Source organism: Larimichthys crocea, chromosome VII, assembly GCF_000972845.2.
Source record: "Larimichthys crocea isolate SSNF chromosome VII, L_crocea_2.0, whole genome shotgun sequence".
NCBI classification, from domain to species: Eukaryota; Metazoa; Chordata; class Actinopteri; family Sciaenidae; genus Larimichthys; species Larimichthys crocea.
This window is the reverse complement of record NC_040017.1, coordinates 28828817-28837883: the sequence shown is the minus strand read 5'-3', so window position 1 is coordinate 28837883 and position 9067 is coordinate 28828817. Positions and strand designations below refer to the sequence as shown.

The following is a 9067-nucleotide window of genomic DNA, read 5'->3' as shown; positions in this document are numbered from 1 at the left end:
TATATATTTACCATAAAGGTCAGAATATGTGCGCACTCAGGGTTGGTTACCGTCATGGACGCCACATTCCCTTTATATAAAGCTAACTCTGAACACCTGAGGTCGCCAAAGCAATATGGATGTTGATTGGTTGGTTAGTGGGCAACGGAGGAGATTCCGACTGCTCATTGGTTGTTTGAGGAGAAGAAGGCGGGATCTCTGCTGCTCATTGGTTGGTTGCTGTAAGTATTGGGCGGGGCTTAGTTTGAACCCGAGTCCCGCCGCAGGGCGAGGTGTCAGGTTTCCTAAGCTAAGCTAAGCTAAGCTAAGCTCCGTCATTACCAGCGGGGACTTGTAACGGACCTGCCCGCTGCTCGGTTCACATCAGCGGGCTTTTATGGAGCAACGCCGCGGTCTTTAGCCGGTTGTTCTCTTTAGTTAAAGTTAAACAGAGTTGCTTCGTTATCATGGCGGAGGGAGCGGACGGCGCGAAGAGGAGACAGCCAGCCGGGAGGAAGAGCCGAGCGAGCCAGCACAAGAAGAGCTCCAGCAGCCGGGTACGAGCCGAGCCGAGCCGAGCCGAGCCGACCGTTAGCTCGACGGGGAGTTTACCGGACACTTTAAAACACAACAGCGGACTCACGGAAACACCCAGAGGCTGCGGAGAGCTTCAAACTACCGTCTGAGCCGAGTTACCGAACTTTGACAGACAGGCAGACAGGCGAGCTGAAGTTTAGACAACAACAACAGCAGGCCACCGGTGTTACAGACAAACCTGTGACCGTGCTAATCTGTGACCCCGCGGGGTTTGTAGGAATAAGACATTTAAAGTCAGACTCAGCTGTGTCCATCTGATTCAATCATATCAGTAATTATATTAGAATAATAATTTAAATGTTTTTTACTCTGCAAAGTTGAGGCTTTTATTTTGAAAGTTCAGATTCTTGCCTGTTTAATTAGCACTGATCAGTTAATTAACATTATCATGAGAACATGTGTTAATGACACACACGGATCAGTGTCAGATTATCAGGATATAATGTTCAGAACTCGTGTTGTTACCTCAGAATTAGACTAATTTTTAAAAAAAATATGATTTAATGTCACAACTTATAATTTTAATGTGTCAAAAACTGCTGCAGTAAATTCAACTGTAGAGAGGAGAGGAGATGAGGACAGATGTGAAGGAGAGGCGATGAGGACAGATGTGAAGGAGAGGTGATGAGGACAGATGTGAAGGAGAGGTGACGAGGACAGATGTGAAGGAGAGGAGATGAGGACAGATGTGAAGGAGAGGTGATGAGGACAGATGTGAAGGAGAGGAGACGAGGACAGATGTGAAGGAGAGGAGACGAGGACAGATGTGAAGGAGAGGTATACGAGTGAGCAGATGTGTGACGATAGAGGGAGCTTATGACAGAATGTGAAGGGAGAGGAGAAGGGCGGACAGCTAGGGTGAAGGAAGGAGCCGAAACAGTAAGCGCTGTGAAGGGGAAAGATGTGAAGAGAGGAACAGAGATTTAGTAGTAATGTGATGAGGAGGACAGATGAATGAAGGAGAGAGACGAAACAGGGAGGGGACAGAGTGGTGGAAGGTATAGGGAAGACTCGCTCCAGATTGCAGAGGGATGGTGCGCAGGCCAAGGCATGTGAGAGAGAAGGAGATAGAAGAGACAGATGTGAAGTGCGGAGGAGCGAAGATGAGGACAGAAGTGTGAAGGAAGGAGATGTCGTAGACGCGGGACTGTAAGGAGAAGGTGATGGGGAGGACAGATTTGATCGGAGCGAGATGATGGGGGACCGGGATGATAGCCAGAAGAGAGTTGACGAGGGACAGATGGGGGGTGGGCATAGGCTATGGAACCAGAGGGGGAGCAAAGACGGTGAAGGGCAGAAGGAGGAATGAGGACAGGGATGGTAAGGGTGGGGGGGAAAGAGGGACCTAGGAGCAAGGTGTAGTAACGTCGGGGGCGACGAGAAAAAGGACGAGAAAAAAAAGGAAAAGAAAAAAATTGTGAAGGCGAGGTAAGGCACGAGGCCAGATGTGAAGAGAGTGATGAGACAATATGTGACGGGAGGAAAGGAGCCGGAGGACAGTGTGCCCGGAGAACGGCGACGGGAATGACACATTGTGAATGTGAGGAGACGGCGGACAGATTGTAAGGAGAGGATACGATGGAGCAGCTGTGAAAATTAATTGTTATGTGATAGTGACATAATTTGGGGAAGGATAGGGGTTGGACGGGTGTGATGGGACGGAAAAATGTGAAGTGATAGTGCGCATAGGAACGGCGATGGGTTACTATAGTATAGCCTGGCGCGAGTGGATGTTATGATAGTGGGGAGGGTGTGGGTGTATACCGAAGGACAAAAAAGAAGGAAGAGGAAAGAGAAAAAAAGAAAAGGGGGGGGAAGAAAAAAAAAGGGATATGTTTGAGAGTTGAATGGCTTCATACCAAAAGCCTACAGAGGAAAGAGGAGGCTAGTAGTAGAGAAAGTGAAGAGTAATTATAGCATATAGTACAGATGTTAATATATTAAGACACTTACAGATGTGCAAGAATCTTAGACAAGTGAACATGTTGTGGTTAAGTAGAGTTAGAACTAATTAACATATGGTGAATTAGCGGTGGATGGGAGGACGAGATTTGAAAGGAAGATTATATGATTACGATTTGAAGAATAGTTGATGAGGACAGATGTTAAATGTGAAGGGTTATATGGTATGACAGTGATTTGAAGAGATGTGAGACGGGAAAGGGGAGTACAGATGTGAAAGGAGAGGAGACTTGTAGGACAGTGTTTAGTGAAGGAGACGAGACATTGGACAGAATGTGAAGAGGGAGACGAGGAGATGTGAAGGGGAGATGAGCAGGACAGATGTGAAGGAGAGGGTGGGACTGAGGACAGATTGTGAAAGATAGTGATGAGGACAGATTGTGAAGGAAGAGATGAGGAGACAGAGTGTGAAGGAGAGGTAGATGAGGAAATGATGTGAAGGAGAGAGTATGAGGACAGATGGTTCCGGCTCCGCTGTAACACTTTTTCCTCCTTTGTGCAGGTGTTTTTTTCCAGGCAGAACATACACTCATTTTGTACATTTCTCCCTTAGCCAATCAGGACGCAGAACACAATGCGCTGTCATACTGTACAGTACCTGTAAAAAAAAAAGCAAAATTACACTAAAGAAAAACCGAAACAGTGAGACCGCAAAGTGAACCACGGACAACTGTAAACAATAATGAATATTCGTGTGGTGTGTGTGTGTGTGTGTGTGCTGGTGGTGTGTGTGTGTGTGTGTGTGTGTGTGTGTGTGTGTGTGTGTGTGTGTGTGTGTGTGTGTGTGTGTGTGTGTGTGTAGGTGAGTCTGGAGAAGGTTTTGGGTATCAGCGCAGCCAGCGGCAGCAGTTTGACCTCTGACCCCAACACTGGACTCATCGCCTATCCTGCAGGGTAAGCCCCGCCTCTTCGGACTCACCTGTATAAAAAGGGCGACGCCCATCCAACACTGTGTGTGTGTGTGTGTGTGTGTGTGTTCCAGGTGTGTCATCGTGCTGCTTCACCCGAAGAAGAACAAACAGAGTCACATCATCAACACGTCCAGGTAGATCTGTCGGCTTCACCTCCACCTGTGAAAACATGTGCAGGTGTTACTGGGACGTACACACTGATACTGTGTGTGTGTGTGTGTGTGTGTGTGTCACAGGAAGCCCTTCACTGCTCTGGCCTTCTCCCATGATGGAAAACACCTGGTCACTGGTGAGGTAAGACACACCTGGTGATGGAGGTACTGTGAAGCTCCGTGTTTCTACAGCAGGTGTCTTCGAGGACAGGTGAAGGTGTGTATGTGTCTGAGTGTGTGTGTGTGTGTTTCAGAGTGGTCACATGCCCTGTGTGCGGGTGTGGGAGGTGGACGGAGGTCAGGTGGCGGAGGTCCAGTCTCATAAATACGGAGTTTCCTGTGTGGCGTTCTCCACCAACAACAGCTACATCGTCTCCGTGGGATACCAGCATGACCGGACTGTTAGTGTGTGGGACTGGAGGGTGAGGACACACACACACGCACACACACACACACACACACTGCAGCACTAACTTACACACTGTGCTTCCTGTCTGAGCAGAAAGGTTCGATCGTCGCCTCCAACAAAGTGTCCAGCAGAGTTTTCGGCGTCTCCTTCTCTCAGGACAACAGCTACTTCGTCACCGCGGGAAACCGACACGTCAAGTTCTGGTACCTGGACGCCTCTAAAGAACGACGGGTACGACCTCTCACTCAGCCAATTACAGCTCGTTTCACAGGGCACTGAACTACTTTTAACTTTTCTCGCTGCATCCAGGTTAACAGCACGGTGCCTCTGATTGGTCGCTCTGGGTTGCTCGGCGATCATAAGAACAGTGTGTTCAGCGGGGTGGCGTGTGGGCGTGGCCTCATGGCTGGCAGTACCTACTGCATCACCAGCTCCAGCCTGCTGTGTCTGTTCAACAGCAGCCGACAGCTGGAGGCCTGGGTCAACCTCAAGGTGAGTACGACGAACTTGAACGATGAACCTGTACGATGAACGATGAACCTGTACGATGAACGACGAACCTGTACGATGAACGACGAACCTGTACGATGAACGACGAACCTGTACGACGAACCTGTACGATGAACGACGAACCTGTACGATGAACGATGAACCTGTACGATGTACGACGAACTTGTACGATGAACGAGGAACCTGTACGATGTACGACGAACTTGTACGATGAACGATGAACCTGTACGATGAACGACGAACCTGTACGATGAACCTGTACGATGAACGACGAACCTGTACGACGAACTTGTACGATGAACGACGAACCTGTACGACGAACTTGTACGATGAACGACGAACTTGTACGATGAACCTGTATGACGAACCTGTACGATGTACGATGAACCTGTACGACGAACGATGAACCTGTACGACGAACGATGAACCTGTACGTGTACGCTGTGCTTTCTTATTCACAACATGTTTCTGTTGACAGACGTCGTTGGCGAGCTGTCTGGCGGTCAGCGAGAACTTCATCTTCTGCGGTTGTGCTGACGGCGTCATCAGAGTGTTCAGTCCATCCAACCTGCAGTACATCGCCACGCTGCACCGACCACACCGGCTGGGCGTCGACCTCACCAGCAGTCAGTTACCTGCCAGTCCAGGTGCTCAGTACCCTGACACGTTGGCTCTGACCTTTGACCCCACCGCCAAACACCTGACCTGTGTGTACAACGACCACAGCGTGTATGTGTGGGACGTTAAAGACGTGGGGAACGTGGTGAAGCTGTACTCTGCTCTGTACCACAGCGGCTCCGTGTGGAGTGTCGAAGTAAGTCCGTCTCAGAAATACTTCATGAATTATAGAAATAATAGAAATAATACTTACCAAAGACAAATATCAGAAATACCTCCAACACTGCCAGAAATACTTCCACTACTAGCAAAAATACATAAATAATGCCAGAAATACTTCCGTCATTGCAGAAGCAACTGAACGTTTTTATAAATACTTCCAACACTACAAATATCACTTTAAATACTACTAGAATTACCTCAAAGTAGTTCTACTACAACCAGTTCTACTTCAGTAATGCCAGATAAGAAATATTTCAGTAATTCAGATATACCTCTGATACTTTTCTTCAATGATTCAATAAATACTTTGAATACTATTGGGAATACCTCCAAAACTACCAATATAACTTCCAGTACAACTACAGTTACCTCATATACTCTCAGGAATACTTCCAGTACTGTATCTGAAGCACTCGGTCGACTGCGACCTCGTTCTTCTCTCCAGGTGTACCCGGAGCTGTCCGACGTGTCTCAGGCCTGTCTGCCTCTGTCGTCCTTCTTCACCTGTTCGTCCGATAACACCATCAGACTGTGGCACGCCGACCCGCCCACCGGCCACAGAAACCTCTACAGCAACGTAAGACCAGCGACGCCTCAGGTGTGGCAGGAAGTTCTGTTTTTATTTGTCCTACATGGTTTCCTGTTTGTCTTTCAGGACCTGCTGAGGATTTTGTACGTGGGCGAGAACACGCAGCACCTGCAGGCAGAGGGCGAGTCGGCTGATGGCAAGGCTGGGATCAGAGTGCTGGGCATCAGTCCTGATGGACGACACCTGGCAGCCGGAGACCGATGTGGAAACCTGCAGTAAGAGTAACACGTTGTGACGAGCGCTTCCACCGATTCCAGCGGGCGTCCCGCGATCGTCTCTGTGCTCCGATCTGCTTCAAACACACTCGAAGTCTTTGGTGTTTTTTGGACGGAGCAGACTGAGCTGGGCAAAAAGTCACAAACAGGAACTGACCGTGTTAACCGACAACTTTCAGCTGCATGTATACCGCATGTTGCCATCACGTTGTTGACAGTCAACCGTAGGGCTGGGCACCGAAATTCGGTTCTTTCATGGCACCGACCGAAGTGTGTCGGTTCTTATGCGTATGAAAACACGCCTCGTCTTTCGGCTCCACGTTTCGATACCCAGAGGTTCATCATGTGATTATAGATGAGTTCGACCATCCGGGTACTTTTAGGTGAAACGACCTCGAACAAACGAATGGCGGTCTATCAGAAACTCAGCGCATTACATTTCTGAGGTGTAACCAGATATTATATACAGCCATTTATGAAGATCTAATCCCATGGCCAGCCAGTAGACTAGTTATATCAACTCTCTCCCAAGTACTGACCGGCGTCGCTATTTAGAAAAACTGAAATGAATCGCCAGTATTGACGTATAATGCACATACACAACAGGTTATCCTGCGATTGCTATGGGAAATGAGTGGTCGAGGCCAAGTTTCCCAAAGGAGAACTTCGATGTAAAGTCAACATTTGAGTATCAAAACATCATCAGAGTTTTATAATGTTTAATATGTTTTGCTGAGCAGAAATACACTATTTTTCACCGTTGCCCTAGTCAACCGATCTGAAAGTTGCCAAACCGGTGACCCGCAATCACTGGTTAACCGCGCAAATTAAGTATTATTGCGTGTCCTTCTGTGTCGACTCTCTTCAAACTCTTACATGATGTCGTGTGCGGTTGTGGCGGTCGCTTGCTGCACCCCGCGGTTGGCTCATCCTTAACGTGGCGGGATATGAAGCCGTGCCCGGAGGAATCGAGTGTAAATCTGGAGTGTCAGATGTCTGACGCTGACGTGTTTCTGTGTGTGTGTGTTCAGTATCTTTGGTCTGGAGTTTCTGGACGAGCTGGTGAAGATTGAGGCTCACGACTCTGAGGTGTTGTGTCTGGTGTTTTCACCCACGTCCACAGGTGAGACAACACTCTGAACTGTAGCTGTAACTTCACGTGTGGTGTGGATACTGACGTTGTCGTCATTGTTTCTTCAGGTGTGAAGCTGCTGGCGTCGGCCAGCAGGGATCGACTAATCCACATCTTCAACCTGGAGAAGAACTACAGTCTGGAACAGACTCTGAACGACCACTCCGCCTCCATCACAGCCGTCAAGTTCACCGGTAAACTCATGTTTATCCTTTAACTCGTCCCAAACCATCTCAGCTGGGTTTAGGTCATGTGACACATCTTGCTCTAAATGTCACCTGTGTTTCAGGAGAGAGTCCCGAGGTTCGCATGGTGAGCTGTGGAGCCGACAAAAGCATCTACTTCCAGTCAGCTGAACAGGTGAGTCTATGCATGGAGTTCTGTTAGAGCTTAATGCACTGTATTCCCGTCTGTTGGAGTCACGGAGTCTGTTGTGGTCCAGACAGCGGACGGGTTGTCGTTCTCCAGGAGTCACCACGTGGTGGAGAAGACGACGCTGTACGACATGGACCTGGACTCATCGAGGACGCACGTCGCCATCGCCTGTCAGGACCGAAACGTCAGGTAAGCATCAAGGAGGAGGCTTCAGTTTGAAAGATCAGCTTCAACTGAAGCTGATGTGTGTGTTTGTTTTTAGGGTTTACAACGTGGAGACAGGGAAGCTGAAGAAGTGTCTGAAGGGCTCGTCCAGTGATGAAGGAGCTCTGCTGAAGGTAAGGACGTGTGTCGGTGAACAGACCCTGACATGTCGAACTTGCCGGGCTGCGATCGGCTGATGTTTTGTGTCGTCTGCAGATCCAGATGGATCCGTCAGGGTCGTTCTTTGCCACCAGCTGCTCCGATAAAAACATCACCATCTTCGACTACGAGTCGGGAGAGTGTGTCGCCACCCTGTTCGGACACTCCGGTGAGTAAATCCAACTGTGGCTGATTCACAGCTGTGATATGTCGAAACATCTCGTCCTTCAGATGTTTGATTTACCTGATACCTGAGATTTACCTTTGTTTTCTCAGAGATCGTCACCTGTATGAGGTTCAGTCAGGACTGCAGACACCTCATCACCGTATCAGGAGACAGGTAAACTGTAGTGATGTCAGGAGACAGGTGAAGTGTAGTGACGTCGGGAGACAGGTGAAGTGTAGTGACGTCGGGAGACAGGTGAAGTGTAGTGACGTCGGGAGACAGGTGAAGTGTAGTGACGTCGGGGAGACAGGTGAAGTGTAGTGATGTCGGGAGACAGGTGAAGTGTAGTGACGTCTTCGGTGATTCGTTCTTTTCATTGTGTGTGTGTGTGTGTGTGTAGTTGTGTGTTCGTGTGGAGGTTGGACCCTCAGATGACCAGCACCATGAGGAAGAGGCGTGGCCTAAAACTGGCCGCTGCACCTGAAACCTGCAGCCGCAAACAGCCGAACATCAGGTGAGCGATTACAGCTGGAGGAGGTCTGATCGGGATTTGAAGCGCTCGTTTGGTGGCTTGGTTCTGAGGTCCGTTTCTGTCCTTTCAGGAGAGAGACCTTCATCACTGTGCCGTCCTCTCAGCTGCCTCACATGGAGGAAGAGGAGGAGGAGGAAGAGCTCGACCTCAGAACTCCAGCCAGGCTGGACTTAGGTCAAGGTGAGGAGGAGGAGGATGAGGAGGAGGAGGAGGAGGAGGAGGACTGGGCTCAGGTCACAGATTCGGGTCAATTGGTTGTCGATCCAACGAGACTTCAAAATAAAAGAACCTTGATGGCGCTGCAGGATGACGCATGCGTGTGTCTGGTAGCTCTG

At 49.1% G+C, this 9067-nt stretch overlaps 1 protein-coding gene across 4 annotated transcripts in view; it reads left to right on the top strand.

The window, feature by feature from the left end:
• Positions 1–225: 225 nt before the first annotated feature.
• wdr62 (WD repeat domain 62) overlaps positions 226–9067 on the top strand; it is a 14160-nt gene continuing 5318 nt past the window's right edge. For 2 of the 4 annotated variants that reach the window (XM_027280191.1, XM_027280193.1), the window contains exons 1-19: positions 226–536; positions 3341–3432; positions 3521–3583; positions 3686–3743; positions 3856–4023; positions 4104–4241; positions 4320–4502; positions 4999–5334; positions 5806–5937; positions 6016–6164; positions 7196–7287; positions 7365–7490; positions 7586–7656; positions 7739–7860; positions 7934–8009; positions 8092–8203; positions 8311–8374; positions 8601–8714; positions 8803–8912. In XM_027280191.1, the coding sequence (XP_027135992.1) occupies positions 447–536; positions 3341–3432; positions 3521–3583; positions 3686–3743; positions 3856–4023; positions 4104–4241; positions 4320–4502; positions 4999–5334; positions 5806–5937; positions 6016–6164; positions 7196–7287; positions 7365–7490; positions 7586–7656; positions 7739–7860; positions 7934–8009; positions 8092–8203; positions 8311–8374; positions 8601–8714; positions 8803–8912 (2296 nt within the window). In that variant the 5' untranslated portion in view covers positions 226–446. The remainder of the gene's footprint in view (positions 537–3340; positions 3433–3520; positions 3584–3685; positions 3744–3855; positions 4024–4103; positions 4242–4319; positions 4503–4998; positions 5335–5805; positions 5938–6015; positions 6165–7195; positions 7288–7364; positions 7491–7585; positions 7657–7738; positions 7861–7933; positions 8010–8091; positions 8204–8310; positions 8375–8600; positions 8715–8802; positions 8913–9067) is intronic. The other 2 variants (XM_027280192.1, XM_019277351.2) reach the window with 1 other exon arrangement.